At 37.3% G+C, this 20,299-nt stretch overlaps 1 protein-coding gene across 1 annotated transcript in view; it reads right to left on the bottom strand.

Annotated features, from left to right (window-relative positions):
* Nucleotides 1–20,299, bottom strand: part of COL24A1 (collagen type XXIV alpha 1 chain) — a gene marked incomplete at its 5' end in the record, with an annotated part of 325,357 nt that overhangs the window by 232,828 nt on the left and 72,230 nt on the right. The window contains one exon of the mRNA XM_082688569.1: nt 19,652–19,705. Coding sequence (XP_082544695.1) covers nt 19,652–19,705 — 54 coding nt within the window. The remainder of the gene's footprint in view (nt 1–19,651; nt 19,706–20,299) is intronic.

Below are 20,299 nucleotides of genomic sequence, written 5' to 3' on the forward strand. Positions count from 1 at the left end.
TAGTGAAGAGGCAGTTTACAGAATAGGAGAAAATACGTGTAAACCATAAATCTGGTGTTTAATATCTAAAATATATAAGGAACTCCTATAACCCAACAGCTAAAAACAAATAATCCAATTTAAATAATGGCCAAAGGACTTTAAGCGAAATTTCTCCAAATAAAACATACAAATGACCAAGTGTATGTTAAAAATGTTCATCACTAATCATGAGGAAAATGCAGATCAAAGCCACAAAGAGATATCACCTCATACCTGTTAGAATGACTACTGTAAACAAACAAAAAGAAAATAAATGTTGAAAGGATGTAGAAAAACTGGAATGCTTATGCACCGTTGATGGGAATATAAAACAGTGCAGTCACTATGGAAAACTGTGTGGAGATCCTCCAAAAATTAAAAACAGAACTAACATATGATCCAGCTATCCCACTTCTGGGGATTTATCTAAAAGAAATGAAAGCAGGAGCTCAAAGAAGTAACTGCATTCCCATGTTCAAGGCGGTATTATGCAATAACCTATAGGTAGAAACAACCCAAACATACATTGATGGATGAATAGATAAAGAAAATGCAGATATTTAGACTATTGGGCAATGGACTGTTATTTAGCCCTAAAAAAGAAGGAAATTCTAAAATGTGCTACATCATGAACCCTGAACACCTTATACTAAGGGAAATAAACCAGTCACAGAAGGACAAATGATGCATAATTCTATGTATATGAGGTATCTAAAATAGTCACCATCATAGAAGCAGAAAGTAGGATGATGGCTGCCAGACATTGGGGGAGGTGGAAATACAGGGTTGCTGTTCAATGGGTGCAGACTTTCAGACATGCAAGATAAAAATGGTCTAGAGATTCACTGAAGTTAATACATATAGTTAATATTATTGTATTATACACTTAAAAATTTGTCAAGAGAATAGATTCTGTTATGTGTTTTTATCACTATAACAAAACAAGATCTTCTATGAGATTATTGGCTTATTATTATTTAAACTTCTCAGCTTTATATTTAAGATATGTCACAACCTGACTCCTAACTTCTTTTTAAAATTTTTATTTTTTATAAACATATATTTTTATCCCCAGGGGTACAGGTCTGTGAATCACCAGCCATTTGCGACAACATGGATGGAACTAGAGCGTATCATGCTTAGCGAAATAAGTCAAGCAGAGAAAGACAAGTATCATATGATCTCCCTGATATGAGGAAGTGGTGATGCAACATGGGGACTTTTTTTTTTTTTAAAGATTTTATTTATTTATGTGACAGAGAGAGAGAGATCACAAGTAGGCAGAGAGGCAGGTGGGGTGGGGCGGAAGCAAGCTCCCTGCTGAGCAGAGAGCCAGATGTGGGGCTCGATCCCAGGACCCTGGGATCATTACCTGGGATCATGACCTGAGCCGAAGGCAGAGGCTTAACCCACTGAGCCACCCAGGTGCCCCAGACTCCTAACTTTTTTTAAGATGAGTGGGTTTCCTTTTGCCCTCCATCCCGTGTTTATTTTTGTACCTGTTATATAAAAACTTTCATTCCTTGACTCTGCCTGGCCAAATTCAACCCACCCAACTCAAATCCTAATTTTTCTTCAAAGTTTCTCAGAAAAATGGTCATATTAGTCATTCTTTCCCCTTCCTTTGAGCTCCTTATTGTTCGCTTATGTGCTGCCTAGTTGTGCTTTTTTAACTTTTCACATGTGGAAATCTCACGCTTTCAGAAAATTACAAGTTCCTAGCAGACAGAAGACCATGTTTTAATCTTGTTTTCAAGTAATTGTTTAACACAGTACATTGTTCATTGTACAAACTTGTATTTCTTAGCTGACTAAATGATATCTGGAGAATAAAATGATAAATAATAACAGAAACTTTGATTTAGCATATTAAATATGAGTCTTCAGGGTGGGGTCAAGGTGATCTTAGAAAACTATTATGCATTTTCCTCTTACCGTGTTAGCTCCCCTCTATACAGATGATCACATGACATATTTTAATAATTCAGTGTAAAGGTTATTTTCATACATTGTGTAACATAGCTTCACAAATAGGCTTTCTCTAAAACCTTATCAGAGATGTTATACAATGAAAATAACAGCCTATTTTGCCATCCCTAATTCCATAGCCAAAGTAACAATACATATACAGCAATAAATTATTCCTCTGTTTACTAGAGAACAGAGAATATATTTATTGGATACTCACTTCCTACAGTAAGCAGCAAAGGATGTGGTTTTTCTAATGTTGCGGGATGCTTGAAAGCAGATGGCCAAATTGGGTAGCTCTTAAAAAAGGCTCGCTAAACTATGTTTTGTATCTATATACACGCATACATATACACACATTCTCGCAATCAGTAGAATCATAATCAACACAAGTTTCCAAACTTAGTTTGAGGTTTTTTTAGTCAACTGGCAGAAAATGAAGAGAAAATAAAAGGTTTCTTTAGAGCTGTGCCAAATTCCTCTGGAAAGAACTCAATTTGTCTACAAATAGGGTAACCATATATTTCACATAGAGTACACAGAATTGTCTTGATGACCACCTTGAATAGCCTCAATGGAACTTTAATAATTTATACTGTCCTTACTTTCCAAACAAGATATGTATATTAAAATAAAGGAAGTTTTAAGATGCTTCCATGATACAGTATATACTAACGAAATTCATCATGCTAATAGGGTCAATATGTTTGACTCTTTCTTTCCCTTCTGTTTCTAGAAACAATTTCAATAAAAATAGGAAACACCAATAAGAAAAACATAACCAGACCCCTCTTAAACTATAAGACAAATTCATGTCCCTCTTCCTTTAAAATTTTCTGATCCTTTTCATCTTTTCTGAAATATTACCTAAAATTTAGTGATATATAAACAATTAGTCTAACAACATTGCTGCTGATGGGACTTCAAGTTCATGTTTACTGAATAAATTTAGATAAAGAATCCACAAAGTGATTATTACTCATTGGAAAGTCAACCACTGTTATTCATTAAAATGTCTGGTTTTCAGGGTTTTTGTCCCACTCTTAAACAACATAATTCTAAGACTAAAATAAGGAATAAGAAGGGAGTTTTAAAGATCACTGTTGTAATATTATTCAAGAGGGCAGTTGTATTTTTTCAGTTCTCTGACATTTTTCTTGACAAAACTTGAAGCGAAACAAAATTTCCAAACTGAAAAGAATTTAGAAAACTAGCTGCTTCTTCACCTAGTATGATATGCATTCTTGAAAACATTACGTTTAATTATCATTTCCTCTTAAAGTAATTTTCAATTTCCTAGAGCAGAATCTGTTTCCTTAATTATTATCTAGGCTCTCATAACACCTCACCAACTCTTTTGTATAGCATTTCTTACATTTTATAGTTTTTTGTTTTGTTTTGTTTTTGGATCTTTTGCTAAACTGTTACCTGATCCAGGAGAGGAACCACAATTTAGAAATTTTTATAATCTCACATTTACTGCTTGTCTGAACACATAAAAGAAACACAATATATATTAAATGAAATACTAAATGAATGGGTGAATGTTGTTTATATATGCATCAAGTTCAAGTATGTAGCAGGTGGAGGGTTAAACATTACAGAAGTTATCAACTCCATTCTTTATACTACAGTTCTCTCTCAACAGCCCTCATGCTACTATTTCTACTTTCAAGCTTGGTTTACTGCTATTTATTGATTACTTCCACCTTGATGTCAAACAGTACTTCAAACTAAATATATCCCGAATGAAATCTCTTATATTGCCCATCCTCCAAACCTACTCCTCCCAAGTTCCCTATTTAAGTCAGTGACATCAGTAATCCAAGTTGCAGTCTCAGTAAAAGAGACTTCCCTGTCTTTGGCTTCCCTTTCCCCCATCATCTTTGTTTAATAAATTACCAAGTTGTATTGTTTCTATTTCCACAATAGCTTTTAAATACAGTTATTCAATCAATCAACTATTCAGCCAATATCTACTGCATTCCTATTCTATGCTACAGATATTATTATGGTTATTGTGATGTTTATAAAATCAATTAGTCTCTTCTCTGAAAAGCTCTTAGTCTAATAGAGGGATAAGCAAATCAGCAGTTACAATATAAGAAGGTAGCTGCTTGACAGATTTTTTTTACAGGAATGTAGAGAAAGGATATCCTGATCAGATTTGTAAGATACAGGGAAAGTTTCCTAGACAATGTAGTATGTGATGTGTAAGTGTTAGCTCGATGAAGCAGGGCACAAGAAGGTAGAGAGATAACCAGAAAAAAAGGACAGCACACTGGAAGCTTTGAGATTTGAACAAGAATGGCATGGTTTGGTACTCTAAACAGCTGGACTAGTGCTTTTGGAAGAGTGCTGGTAGATGCGACTATAGATAATAGAGTCAAAGAGAGAGGGTAGGTCATAAAGAGCTTGTGTAAAAAGTAAAAAAAAAAAAAAAAAAAAAAAAATACAAGCCTTAACCTGGAAGTTGTGGAGATCACTGAAGGATAGAAGAATAGGAGTGACATGATAAGAGCTATATTTTACAAAGGTTATTCCATCAGCAGCTTGGAAGCAGATCTGAAGAAATACCAGACTGGAGGCTAGAAGAACAAATGAAGGATTATTACTAATGCTGTGAAAAATAAAAATGGCCTAAACTACATTAAAAGTGAGAATGGTTTTAAGGGCAAAGGGGAAATTTTGATTCAAGGGAGAGATCAGTACAAAGGTGATAATTGATGCCACGAGGTTATTCAGAAGTTAAAGGAGAAGTTTTGATGCAAAACATGTGTGGAGCTTGAATACCAAGGAAGAAGAGGAGTATTTCTTCTGTGGAGACAGAAAAGAAGGGAGAAAACACTGTTGTATATATGGAAAGTTTGTAGGTGGCCAATAGGGTTATCAGATAAAATACAGGATGCCCAGTTAAGCTTGAATATCATATAAACAATGAATAACTTTCAGTGTATGTTCCACATACTGTACTTCCATCCTCTCATAAGTTTCCTTTTCCTGAATTCCATAAATCTCCCTTGTCTGTATGCAAAGTTCCACGCATGTGTCATGTCAGCTCATGGGCTACCTTCTCTGCAAAGCATAATCTGAATTCCCTATCCCATTACTTGCACAGTGTTACATATTGTATATTACTCCTATGGTCATTATAAAGGTTTCCTTGCATATCTTTCTCTAGATTTTAAATTTTTTTGAAAGTAGGGATCAACAATTTTCATCTTTGTAGATGGTCGAGCATCTAGTACAATGGCTGTCATACAAAAGGTAGTCAATAAATATTTGCTGCCTGAATGTTCTATTTCAGATCTTTATAATTCTTTTCTTTTTCTAGTTTATCTCCTTGCCCCAAGTTTCCCTCTGATTTAAACCATCCTCCGAGCTGAAAGGTATTATTTTTAAAATGTAAATCACCTAGGACACTTAACTACTTAAATATCTTTGATTATTTCATGATGCCCTTGGATAAAGTGGAAACACTTTAGCACCGTAGTGAATGTTTTCCATGGTTTCATCTCAAAGTTAAGTGGTTAAGAACTCAGAATTTGAAATCATATCTGGGTTAGAATTTTGGCTAAGTCACTTGATAGTTATACGATGGCGAGACAAAAATTTAACCATCTAAAGTGAGGATAATACTTACCTCATAATGCTGTTGTGAAGATGACGTAAGATGTGCATAAGACATTTATTGTAGTGTTATAGTACTTAACACTATAGCACACTAACAAATAAGTTATTAATATTCTTTCCAGCCTCATCTCCTCTCAGTTTCTCCAACTCACACTCACCTTCCACAGCAGCAGTACTGTGCTTCATAACCTGTCCATTCTCTAAACTTCAGGCTTTTTCATCCTCTCATGTCTTTATTAACAATACATTGTTTACAATGTTCATTCTATGTGAGTCTTTACCATATCCATGGTAAACCTGGATATTTAAATTTTTGTTATGGAGAGATAATCCAAGATGATGGCATAAAAAGACCCTGAAGTCACCTCCTCCCATGGACACACCAAATTTACAACTACATATAGAATAATTCTGGAGAAGAACTAAAGGCTCATTAAACAGCCTTCTATACAACAAAAGATAAAGGACCACACACAGAAGGGCAGGATAGATAAAGGCAAGTTAACAATGGGAATGCCACTCCCATTGTGGTAACCTGTAGTAAGGAGAGATACCACTCCCATGCAGATTTGCCACAATGAGGCAAAGAGAAAGAGCAGTGGTTTAAAGAGAAACTAGACTGTAAGTAAAGGAAATCCATCCTAGAATGACTGTCAAATGGGCAGAAAACTGTTGAACTCTCACCAAAATCAAAAGAGCTGGTGAGCACCATTTTTTACATTATCCTTCCATCTTGATGGTGCAGAAAAGAATAGGGTACAGGTCCTCTAGCTGATCTGGTGAGGCCATCCCAGTTCACCCTGGTTTCTGGGCCCATACCAGCTCCAGCTGTCCTTAAAAGATGGCACTGCACAGCATGCTCAAGGTCCCAATACCTGTGACACAGTTCCAACTGTGCTATTACTACAGTCTTGGCATGGTATGCTTTGGAATTCTGCAGTCTTTGTCTGATCCTGCCATCCCACCAAAGGGACCTTGGTAATATGCCTGGGAACCCCTAGCCTGTGCCTATATTAGCTCCAGCCATCCTATCAAGTCAGCCCCAGCATGGCATGCTATGGGACTGTATAACCTGCACCAGACACCACCCCACCAACGTGGCACTGGCACAACACATCCTGGACCTCTCCCACCAGCCTGTGCCTACTCCATCTATCCAAACAAAGCAGCCTCCTGCACAAGATTCCCAGAAACCCTCCTGGCCTCTGGCCACTCAAGCTCTAGTATCCTGTTAAGACGGCCACAGTGCAACAACTCCAAAGACCTTCCTAACCCATGCTTGCCAAAGCTGCCAAGCACATCTAGTGTATAAAGGGGATTTTTCTACACAAGGTCACTCCTTCAAGACCAAGAGATGCTACCTAATTTACGGAAACAAATCCAGAAATTAAAAAAAAAAAAAAAAAAAGAGGAAACATAGGAATATGTCCCAAACAAAAGAACAACATCAAAAACTAGGAAATAAGCCCTAATGAAAAAAAGGTAAGTAATTTATCTGATAAGGAGTTCAAAGTAATAGTCATAAAGATACTCATCAATCTTGGAAAAAGTAGAGAAACACAGTGAGAACTTCAACAGATATTAAAAATGTCAGAAAGAACGAATCAATGCTGAAGAATGCAATAATTGAAATAAAAAAATACTGAGGAGAATCAATAGCAAATACAGAAGAATGAATCAACAAACTGAATGAAAAAAAAAATAGTGGAAATGCCCAATCAGAACAGCAAAAAGAAAAAAAATCTTTTAGAAATGAGAACAAGGGACCCATGAGACAACATCAAGCATACTAATATTCACATTAGGAGAAGAGAAAGGGACAGAAAAGTTATTTGAAGAAATAATGACTGAAAATTTCCTTAACATAGGGAAAGAAGGAGACATCCAAGTCCAGAAAGCAATGAGTCCTCAACAAAATGAACCCGAAGATATCTAAACCAAACCTATTTTAATTAAAAATATTATAATCAAAATGGCAAAAGTTAAAGAAAGAATCTTAAAGGCAGTAAGAGAGGGCACCTGGGTGGTTTAATTGGTTAAGCATTCAATTCTTGACTTCAGCTCAGGTCATAGTCTCAGAGTGGTGAGATCAAGCCCTGTATTTCTCTCTTCTCCTCCCTCTGCCCCTACAACCCCCAGCTCACACACATTCCCTCTGTCTAAATAAATAAATAAATAAAGGCAGCAAGATAAAAAATAAATAATCACAAACAAGGGAAACACTATAAGACTGTCAAGCTAATTTTTCAGCAGAAATTCTGGCAGTCTGAAAGGAGTAGCAGGATATATTGAAGTGCAGAAAGGGGAAAATTTACAACTGAGAATATTCTACCCAGTAAGGTTATCACTCAGAATTGGAGGACAGATGAAGAGTTTCCCAGACAAGGAAAAAAAAGTAGTTCATCAGCACTAAACTGGCCTTATAAGAAATGTTAAAAAGTCTTGAAAAAGGAAAGTTCCTATTTAGAAATATGACTCACTTCAGGTCTACAGATATATATAGACTGAAAATTAAAAATTGGAAAGAGATCCTAGGAAGATGTTGCTGCGGCAGAGGTCGAAGAGGTTGCTGCCTGTGTTCTCCTCAAGGATTTTGATGGATTCCTTTCGCACATTGAGGTCCTTCATCCATTTTGAGTCTATTTTTGTGTGTGGTGTAAGGAAATGGTCCAATTTCATTTTTCTACATGTGGCTGTCCAGTTTTCCCAGCACCATTTATTGAAGAGGCTGTCTTTTTTCCATTGGACATTCTTTCCTGCTTTGTCGAAGATGAGTTGACCATAGATTTGAGGGTCTATTTCTGGGCTCTCTATTCTGTTCCATTGATCTATGTGTCTGTTTTTGTGCCAGTACCATGCTGTCTTGATGATGACAGCTTTGTAATAGAGCTTGAAGTCCGGAATTGTGATGCCACCAACGTTGGCTTTCTTTTTCAATATCCCTTTGGCTATTCGAGGTCTTTTCTGGTTCCATATAAATTTTAGCATTATTTGTTCCATTTATTTGAAAAAGATGGATGGTACTTTGATAGGAATTGCATTAAATGTGTAGATTGCTTTAGGTAGCATAGACATTTTCACAATATTTATTCTTCCAATCCAGGAGCATGGAACATTTTTCCATTTCTTTGTGTCTTCCTCAATTTCTTTCATGAGTACTTTATAGTTTTCTGAGTATAGATTCTGTGTCTCTTTGGTTAGGTTTATTCCTAGGTATCTTATGGTTTTGGATGCAATTGTGAAGGGGATTGACTCCTTAATATATCTTTCTTCTCTCTTGCTGTTGGTGTAGAGAAATGCAACTGATTTCTGTGCATTGATTTTATATCCTGACACTTTACTGAATTCCTGTATGAGTTCTAGCAGTTTTGGAGGCAAGGGAAGCAAGGGAAAAAATGAACTATTGGGATTTCATCAAGATCAAAAGCTTTTGCACAGCAAAGGAAACAGTTAACAAAATCAAAAGACAACTGACAGAATGGGAGAAGATATTTGCAAATGACATATCAGATAAAGGACTAGTGTCCAGAATCTATAAAGAACTTAGCAAACTCAACACCCAAAGAACAAATAATCCAATCAAGAAATGGGCAGAGGACATGAACAGACATTTTTGTAAAGAAGACATCCAGATGGCCAACAGACACATGAAAAAGTGCTCCATATCACTTGGCATCAGGGAAATACAAATCAAAACCACAATGAGATATCACCTCACACCAGTCAGAATGGCTAAAATCAACAAGTCAGGAAATGACAGATGCTGGCGAGGATGTGGAGAAAGGGGAACCCTCCTACATTGTTGGTGGGAATGCAAGCTGGTGCAGCCACTCTGGAAAACAGCATGGAGGTTCCTCAGAATGTTGAAAATAGAACTGCCCTATGACCCAGCAATTGCACTATTGGGTATTTACCCTAAAGATACAAATGTAGTGATCCAAAGGGGCACATGCACCCGAATGTTTATAGCAGCAATGTCCACAATAGCCAAACTATGGAAAGAACCTAGATGTCCATCAACAGATGAATGGATCAAGAAGATGTGGTATATATACACAATGGAATACTATGCAGCCATCACAAGAAACGAAATCTTGCCATTTGCGACAACATGGATGGAACTAGAGCGAATCATGCTTAGCGAAATAAGTCAAGCAGAGAAAGACAACTATCATATGATCTCCCTGATATGAGGAAGTGGTGATGCAACATGGAGGCTTAAGTGGGTAGGAGAAGAATAAATGAAACAAGATGGGATTGGGAGGGAGACAAACCATAAGTGACTCTTAATCTCACAAAACAAACTGAGGGTTGATGGGGGGAGGGGGTTTGGGAGAAGAGGGTGGGATTATGGACATTGGGGAGGGTATGTGCTTTGGTGAGTGCTGTGAAGTGTGTAAACCTGGTGATTCACAGACCTGTACCCCTGGGGATAAAAATATATGTTTATAAAAAATAAAAATTTAAAAAAAAAATAGTAAAATTAAAAAAAAAAAAATTGGAAAGAGATATTCCACACAAATTCAAGTGAAAAAAAAAGGTAGAGTAGTAATACCTATAAATGACAAAATGGATTTTAAAACAAAGATTGTAAGACAATAAAAGAATGGCATTACATAGTGACAAAGGAATAAATCCAAGAAGAGGACATAACATTGATAAATATTTATGCACCCAACATCTAGAGAGCACCTAAATCTAGAAAGCAAATGTTAACAGACAAAAGTGGAAAAATTAACAGTAAAGTTAATAATAGCAGGAGACTTTAATATCCCACTTACATCAATGGATAGATTATCCAGACAGAAATTAATAAACACTGGCCTTAAATGACACCTTAGACCAAATAGACTTAATAGATATACATATGGAATATTTCATCTAAAAACTGTGGAATACACATTCTTTTCAAGTGCATGTGGGCTACTCTATATTACGGGTAACCTATAAGGCAACAATATAAGTTTCAATAAATTCAAGATGACTGAATTATGTCAAACCTCTTTTCTGACCACAGCACGAAACTAGAAATCAATTACAAGAAAAAAAAATTAGAAAAAACACAAGCACACAGAAACTAAGCAGCACACTACTAGACAACCAATGGGTCAACATGGAAATCAAAGAGGAAATTAAAAAATACCTTGAGACAAATGAAAATAGAAACATGACTTTCCAAAAATCTATGGCACAAAAGCAGTTCTGAGAGGGAAGTCCACAGCAATACAGGCCTACCTCAAGAAACAGGAAAAATCCCAAATAAACGATCTATTTCTACACTTAATGGAACTAGAAAATATGCAGAAAAAGCCCAAAGTTAAGGGAAGAAATAACAACAGAGTGGAAAGAAATGAAATAGAGACTCAAAAAAAAAAAGACAATTAAAAAAAAATCAACGAGGGCGCCTGGGTGGCTCAGTGGGTTAAGCCGCTGCCTTCGGCTCGGGTCATGATCTCAGGATCCTGGGATTGAGTCCTGCATCAGGCTGTCTGCTCAGCAGGGAGCCTGCTTCCTCCTCTCTCTCTCTCTGCCGGCCTCTCTGCCTACTTGTGATCTTCAAATAAATAAATAAAATCTTTAAAAAAAAATCAATGAAACTAAAAGCTGGTTCTTTGAAAAGCTTTAAAAATATTGACAAACTGGAGAGGAGTCAAGATGGCGGAGAAGTAGCAGGCTAAGACTACATCAGCTAGCCGAGATCAGTTAGATAGCTTATCTAAAGATTGCAAACACCTACAAATCCATCGGCAGATCGAAGAGAAGAAGAACAGCAATTCTGGAAACAGAAAAACAACCACTTTCTGAAAGGTAGGACCGGCGGAGACGTGAATCCAAAGCGATGGGAAGATAGACACCGGGGGGAGGGGCCGGCTCCCGCAAGCGGTGGAGCAACGGAGCACAAAATCGGGACTTTTAAAAGTCTGTTCCACTGAGGGACATCGCTCCAGAGGCTAAACCGGGGCGAAGCCCACGCGGGGTCAGCGTGGCCTCAGGTCCCACAGGGTTACAGAAGGATCAGGGGTGTCTGAGTGTCGCAGAGCTTGCCGGTATTGGAATGGGAAAACCGGCTACAAAGACAGAGCCGACAGTAAGCTCACAGCTCGATGAGCTCGGAGCGCGGCCGGAGGTCAGGCAGATGGGAGTAACTGGGCGCTGTTCTCTGAGGCCGCACAGAGTAATGGGGCCCCAGGCTCTCAGCTCCTCCGGGCCGGAGACCAGGAGGCCGCCATTTGTATTCCCATCCTCCGGAACTCTACAGAAAGCGCTCAGGGAACAAAAGCTCCTGAAAGCAAAGCCGAGCGGATTACTCAGCCTGGTGCAATTCCGCCTGGGGCAATGACACTTGAGAATCACTACACCAGGCGCCTCCCCCAGAAGATCAACGAGAAATCCAGCCAAGACCAAGTTCACCTACCAAGGAGTGTGGTTTCAATGCCAAGAAGAGCAGCAGAATTCCAGAGGAGGAGAAAGCAGAGCACGGAACTCATGGCTTTCTGCCTGTGATTTTTTTTTAGAGTTGCAGTTAATTTAATTTTTTTCTTTTTCTTTTTTTTTTTCTTTTTTCTCGCCTTCAGGTAAAATTTTTTTTAAATTTTTTACCCTTTTCTTTTTTAACGTTTTTTAACTAGTTTATCTAATATATATATTTTTTCTTTTTTATATTTTCCTTTATTTGTTTTCTTTTTTTTAATTCTTTTCTTTTCTTTTTTTTTTCTCTCTTCCTTTTTGAACCTCTTTTTATCCCCTTTCTCCGCCCTCACGATTTGGGAGCTCTTCTGATTTGGTGAAAGCATATTTTCCTGGGGTTGTTGCCACCCTTTTAGTATTTTACTTGCTCCTTCATATACCCTTATCTGGGCAAAATGACAAGATGGAAAAATTCACCACAGAAAAAAGAACAAGAGGCAGTACCGAAGGCTAGGGACCTAATCAATACAGACATCGGTAATATGTCAGATCTAGAGTTCAGAATGACAATTCTCAAGGTTCTAGCCGGGCTCGAAAAAGGCATGGAAGATATTAGAGAAACCCTGTCGGGAGATATAAAAGCCCTTTCTGCAGAAATAAAAGAACTAAAATCTAACCAAGTTGAAATAAAAAAAGCTATTAATGAGGTGCAATCAAAAATGGAGGCTCTCACTGCTAGGATAAATGAGGCAGAAGAAAGAATTAGTGATATAGAAGACCAAATGACAGAGAATAAAGAAGATGAGCAAAAGAGGGACAAACAGGTACTGGACCATGAGGGGAGAATTCGAGAGATAAGTGACACCATAAGACGAAACAACATTAGAATAATTGGGATTCCAGAAGAAGAAGAAAGAGAGAGGGGAGCAGAAGGTATACTGGAGAGAATTATTGGGGGGAATTTCCCCAATATGGCAAAGGGAACAAGCATCAAAATTCAGGAGGTTCAGAGAACGCCCCTCAAAATCAATAAGAATAGGCCCACACACCGTCACCTAATAGTAAAATTCACAAATCTTAGTGACAAAGAGAAAATCCTGAAAGCAGCCCGGGAAAAGAAGTCTGTAGCATACAATGGTAAAAATATTAGATTGGCAGCTGACTTATCCACAGAGACCTGGCAGGCCAGAAAGAGCTGGCATGATATTTTCAGAGCACTAAACGAGAAAAACATGCAGCCAAGAATACTATATTCAGCTAGGCTATCATCGAAAATAGAAGGAGAGATTAAAAGCTTCCAGGACAAACAAAAACTGAAAGACTTTGCAAACACCAAACCAGCTCTACAGAAAATCTTGAAAGGGGTCCTCTAAGCAAAGAGAGAGCCTACAAGAGAGAGCCTACAAGTGGTAGATCAGAAAGGAACAGAGACCATATACAGTAACAGTCACCTTACAGGCAATACAATGGCACTAAATTCCTATCTCTCAATAGTTACCCTGAATGTTAATGGGCTAAATGCCCCTGTCAAAAGACACAGGCTATCAGAATGGATAAAAAAACAAAACCCATCTATATGTTGCCTCCAAGAAACTCATTTTAAGCCCGAAGACACCTCCAGATTTAAAGTGAGGGGGTGGAAAAGAATTTACCATGCTTATGGACATCAGAAGAAAGCAGGAGTGGCAATCCTTATATCAGATCAATTAGATTTTAAGCCAAAGATTATAATAAGAGATGAGGAAGGACACTATATCATACTCAAAGGGTGTGTCCAAAAGAAGATTTAACAATTTTAAATATCTATGCCCCCAACGTGGGAGCAGCCAACTATATAAACCAACTAATAACAAAATCAAAGAAACACATCAACAATAATACAATAATCGTAGGGGACTTTAACACTCCCCTCACTGAAATGGACAGATCATCCAGGCAAAAGATCAGCAAGGAAATAAAGGCCTTAAATGACACACTGGACCAGATGGACATCACAGATATATTCAGAACATTTCATCCCAAAGCAACAGAATACACATTCTTCTCTAGTGCACATGGAACATTCTCCAGAATAGATCACATCCTCGGTCCTAAATCAGGACTCAACCTATATCAAAAGATTGGGATCATTCCCTGCATATTTTCAGACCACAATGCTCTAAAGCTAGAACTCAACCACAAAAGGAAGTTTGAAAAGAACCAAAATACATGGAGACTAAACAGCATCCTTCTAAAGAATGAATGGGTCAACCGGGAAATTAAAGAAGAATTGAAAAAATCATGGAAACAAATGATAATGAAAATACAACGGTTCAAAATCTGTGGGACACAACAAAGGCAGTCCTGAGAGGAAAATATATAGCGGTACAAGCCTTTCTCAAGAAACAAGAAAGGTCTCAGGTACACAACCTAACTCTACACCTAAAGGAGCTGGAGAAAGAATAAGAAAGAAACCCTAAGTCCAGCAGGAGAAGAGAAATCATAAAGATCAGAGCAGAAATCAATGAAATAGAACCAAAAAAACAATAGAACAAATCAACGAAAGTAGGAGCTGGTTCTTTGAAAGAATTAATAAAATTGATAAACCCCTGGCCCGACTTATCAAAAAGAAAAGAGAAAGGACCCAAATAAATAAAATCATGAATGAAAGAGGAGAGATCACAACTAACACCAACGAAATACAAACTATTATATGAACATACTATGAGCAACTCTATGCCAACAAATTTGACAACCTGGAAGAAATGGATGCATTCCTAGAAACATATAAACTACCACAACTGAACCAGGAAGAAATAGAAAGCCTGAACAGACCTATAACCAGTAAGGAGATTGAAACAGTCATTAAAAATCTCCAAACAAACAAAAGCTCAGGGCCAGTCGGCTTCCCGGGGGAATTCTACCAAACATTTAAAGAAGAACTAATTCCTATTCTCCTGAAACTGTTCCAAAAAATAGAAATGAAAGGAAAACTTCCAAACTCATTTTATGAGGCCAGCATCACCTTGATCCCAAAACCAGACAAGGATCCCATCAAAAAAGAGAGCTATAGACCAATATCCTTGATGAACACAGATGCGAAAATTCTCACCAAAATACTAGCCAATAGGATTCAACAGTACATTAAAACGATTATTCACCACGACCAAGTGGGATTTATTCCAGGGCTGCAAGGTTGGTTCAACATCCGCAAATCAGTCAATGTGATACAACACATCAATAAAAGAAAGAACAAGAACCATATGATACTCTCAATAGATGCTAAAAAAGCATTTGACAAAGTACAGCATCCCTTCCTGATCAAAACTCTTCAAAGTGTAGGGATAGAAGGCACATACCTCAATATCATCAAAGCCATCTATGAAAAACCCACCGCAAATATCGTTCTCAATGGAGAAAAACTGAAAGCTTTTCCGCTAAGGTCAGGAACACGGCAGGGATGTCCATTATCACCACTGCTATTCAACATAGTACTAGAAGTCCTAGCCTCAGCAATCAGACAACAAAAGGAAATTAAAGGCATCCAAATCGGCAAAGAAGAAGTCAAATTATCACTCTTTGCAGATGATATGATACTATATGTGGAAAACCCAAAAGACTCCACTCCAAAACTGCTAGAACTTGTACAGGAATTCAGTAAAGTGTCAGGATATAAAATCAATGCACAGAAATCAGTTGCATTTCTCTATACCAAGAGCAAGACAGAAGAAAGAGAAATTAATGAATCAATCCCATTTACAATTGCACCCCAAACCATAAGATACATCACAATTCTGGACTTCAAGCTCTATTACAAAGCTGTCATCATCAAGACAGCATGGTACTGGCACAAAAACAGACACATAGATCAATGGAACAGAATAGAGAGCCCAGAAATAGACCCTCAACTCTATGGTCAACTCATCTTCGACAAAGCAGGAAAGAATGTCCAATGGAAAAAAGACAGCCTCTTCAATAAATGGTGCTGGGAAAATTGGACAGCCACATGCAGAAAAATGAAATTGGACCAATTCCCTACACAACACACGAAAATAGACTCAAAGTGGATGAAGGACCTCAATGTGCGAAAGGAATCCATCAAAATCCTTGAGGAGAACACAGGCAGCAACCTCTTCGACCTCAGCCGCAGCAACATCTTCCTAGGAACAACGCCAAAGGCAAGGGAAGCCAGGGCAAAAATAAACTATTGGGATTTCATCAAAATCAAAAGCTTTTGCACAGCAAAGGAAACAGTTAATAAAATCAAAAGACAACTGACAGAATGGGAGAAGATATTTGCAAACGACATATCAGATAAAGGACGAGTGTCCAAAATCTATAAAGAACTTAGCAAACTCAACACCCAAAGAACAAATAATCCAATCAAGAAATGGGCAGAGGACATGAACAGACATTTCTGCAAAGAAGACATCCAGATGGCCACCAGACACATGAAAAAGTGCTCCATATCACTGGGCATCAGGGAAATACAAATCAAAACCACAATGAGGTATCACCTCACACCAGTCAGAATGGCTAAAATCAACAAGTCAGGAAGTGACAGATGCTGGCGAAGATGCGGAGAAAGGGGAACCCTCCTACAATGTTGGTGGGAATGTAAGCTGGTGCAGCCACTCTGGAAAACAGCATGGAGGTTCCTCAAAATGTTGAAAATAGAACTGCCCTATGACCCAGCAATTGCACTACTGAGTATTTACCCTAAAGATACCAACGTAGTGATCCAAAGGAGCACGTGCACCTGAATGTTTATAGCAGCAATGTCCACAATAGCCAAACTATGGAAAGAACCTAGATGTCCATCCACAGATGAATGGATCAAGAAGATGTGGTATATATACACAATGGAATACCATGCAGCCATCAAAAGAAATGAAATCTTGCCATTTGCAACAACATGGATGGAACTAGAGCGTATCACGCTTATCGAAATAAGTCAAGCAGAGAAAGACAACTATCATATGATCTCCCTGATATGAGGAAGTGGTGATGCAACATGGGAGCTTAAGTGGGTAGAAGAAGAATCAATGAAACAAGATGTAATTGGGAGGGAGACAAACCATAAGTGACTCTTAATCTCACAAAACAAACTGAGGGTTGCTGGGGGAAGGGAGGTTGGGAGAAGGGGGTGGGATTATGGACATTGGGGAGGGTATGTGCTTTGGTGAGTGCTGTGAAGTGTGTAAACCTGGTGATTCACAGACCTGTACCCCTGGGGATAAAAATATATGTTTATAAAAAATTAAAAATTAAAAATTAAAAAAAAAATATTGACAAACCTCTATTGACACTCATTAAGAAAAAGGAGAGCCCAAATAAAGTACGAATAAAGAGAAAACATGGGCAATACACTTTTTGACAGCAGTCTTAGCAATATGTTTTTGGCAAAGCAACAAAAGCTAAAATAAAAAATTGAATTACATCAAACTAACGTGGTTTTGTACAGTAAAGAAAACTATTACCAACAAACAAACAACCTACTGAATGAGAGAAAATACTTGCAAATCACATACTGATAAAGAGTTTATATCTAAAATACATAAAGAACTTACACAATTTTTTAAAGATTCTATTTATTTGAGAGAGAGAGAGAGAGTGAGAGTGCATGCCAGGGCAGAGGGAGAGGGAGAAGAAAATTCTCACTGAGCAGGGAGTCCATCACAGGGCTCTGTCCCAGGACCTCGGACCCGGAGGTGATGACCTGAGCTGAAGGCAGATGTTTAACTGACTCAGCCATCCAGGTGCTCCTACACAATTTAATACCAAAACCAAATAAATAGGGGCACCTCGGTGGCTCAGTCGGTTAAGCAACATCAGGTCATGATCATGTCATGATCCTGGAGTCCTGGGATTGAGTTCCTCATTCAGTTCCGGGCTCAGCAGGGAGTCTGCTTCTCTCTCTATGACCCTCTCCCCTCTCATGCTCTCTCTCACTCTCTCTCAAATAAATAAATTAAGTATTTTAACAAATAAATAAATAGCAAATTAAAAACCTGGTTAAAAAATGGGCAGAGAACTTGAATAGATAAGTTCCCAAAGAAGACATACAGGTGTCAACAGGCATATGATAAAATGTGCAACATCACTAATTACCAGGAAAATACAAGTCAAAACCATAATGAGATGTCAACTCACAGCTCTCAGATTGGCTATTATCAAAAAGACTAAAAGTAAGTGTCAGCTATGATTAGAGAAAAGGGATTCTCGTACATTGTTGATAAGTATGTAAACTGGTATAGACACTATGGAAAATAGTATAGAAGTTCCTAAAAAAAATTACAATAGAACAATCATGTGATCCAAAAATTCCACTTCTGGATATTTATCTGAACAAAATGAAAACACAAATTCAGAGATATATATATCCCTATGTTCATTGCAGCATTATCTGAATAGCCAAAAATGGAAGTAACCTAAGTATCCATTGATAGATGAGTGGATAAAAAAGATGAGCTAGAGATATACAACATAATATTACTCTACCACAAAAAAAGGATGAAGTCTTGCCATTTGTGACAAAACAGATGGACCTAGAGGGTATTATACTAAATGAAATAAGTCAGACAAAGACAAATGTCGTATAATTTCATTTACCATAGAATCTGGAAAACAAAAACAAACAAATAAAATAAAACAGAAACGGACTCATAGATGCAGAAAACAGTTGATTACCACAGAAGACAGGGGTCAGGGCAGGGAGACAAAATAGATGAAGGACTTAAGAGTTAGTTACAAACCTCCAGTTAGAAAATAGTAAAGTATGGAGAGATCATGTACGAATAGAGAATAAAGTCAATATTTCAGTAACTCTATATGGTGACAGATAGTAACGACACTTATTGTGGCAATCATTTCATAATATATTAAGTTGTCAAATCATTATGATGTACATAGGAAATTAACAGGGTATGTTATAATTATACTTCTATATATAAAATTTAAAAAGAAAGAAATTTTGCTAATTCCTAGTAATATATACACAACAACAGTAAAGGAAGTTAAAAATGCTTAGTGTTCTTCAGGTATTCTGTGCTATTTATAAATTCCAGGACACTGCAAGCTTTCTTGTATTTTAATCAGAGGATTTTTTTATGGACCCAAAGGGTTTCAGTAGCCAGAAAACTTTCATCCATATATCATAGGTTATGGCCTTTTAGTTTATTTCACCTCTTCCAAGAATTCCTTTTTCAGTGATTTATATTTTTTTGAAAATATTATCCCCCTAATCTATGTCTATACCAAACAAAGAAAATCATTTTCAAAGACCTGAACTCAAGATGTTGGAGAAGATACTCTAACTAAACAAAGGGTGCTGAAAGAACAACTAAACATGCAAGCAACTTCCTGATTATCTTGAAATAAGCTCTACAATTTATTAAATGCACCTGAGACAGCTCAAAAATATCCAGACATCTTCTGATATTCCTAAAGTCTTTTTCTTCAACCATTCATTGAAACATGAGATTAGGAAACTCTAAATATAATACTTTTTTCCTCCCTCCCTCCCTTCCTTCCTTCCTTTTTCTTTCTTTCTTCCTTCCTTCCTTCCTTCCTTCCTTCCTTCCTTCCTTCCTTCCTTCCTTCCTTTCTTTCTTTCTTTCTTTCTTTCTCAATTTTCTTTTACCTTTGATCCTTCAGGGCCATTTTGTCCAGGAATCCCAATATCTCCTGGAAAACCCTAGGGAAGATAAAAACATAGAGAATTTACTCAAAAGCCATTATTATATGTCTGTTAAACATATAAAAATTTCCTTTGCTATTCTCTCATCCCCAGTTAGAGTACTTTATACCACTCAAAGACTCAGTATTAAAAGCGAATTATTAGGCAGTTGTTTAACTGTGGAATACAAAACTGACAAAATGTACTAAAACAGAATTTACTCCAACAGTTATTCACAATTTTTGGACCCAAAGAAAATTCTTCAATCCAGTCTAAGAGTACCAAAGTCTTATTCTAAAACCAACCACAACATGGAAAAAAGGCAAAAAGTTTCATAATAGGTCCTTCCAATGATCTATGGGACACATGGCCACCCAAGGATTAGGGGAATATAATTTGTTAGATTTACTGTTTACTAACCGAATGTTAATTTGTACATTTTTGTTAGGCAGAAATGCAAATAACTTCTATCTGGTGAAAAAAATAACCATAAAGGTTACTGGTTAATAGACAGGATATTAGTTAGTTTTGTATCTAATTTAGTTATCTTATTTTAACATTGCCATATTTAATAGTCAATACTTAGCTCTTCAAATGCTACTCAAACTCATC

Source organism: Mustela nivalis (genome assembly GCF_964662115.1).
Source record: "Mustela nivalis genome assembly, chromosome: 10".
NCBI lineage: Eukaryota > Metazoa > Chordata > Mammalia > Carnivora > Mustelidae > Mustela > Mustela nivalis.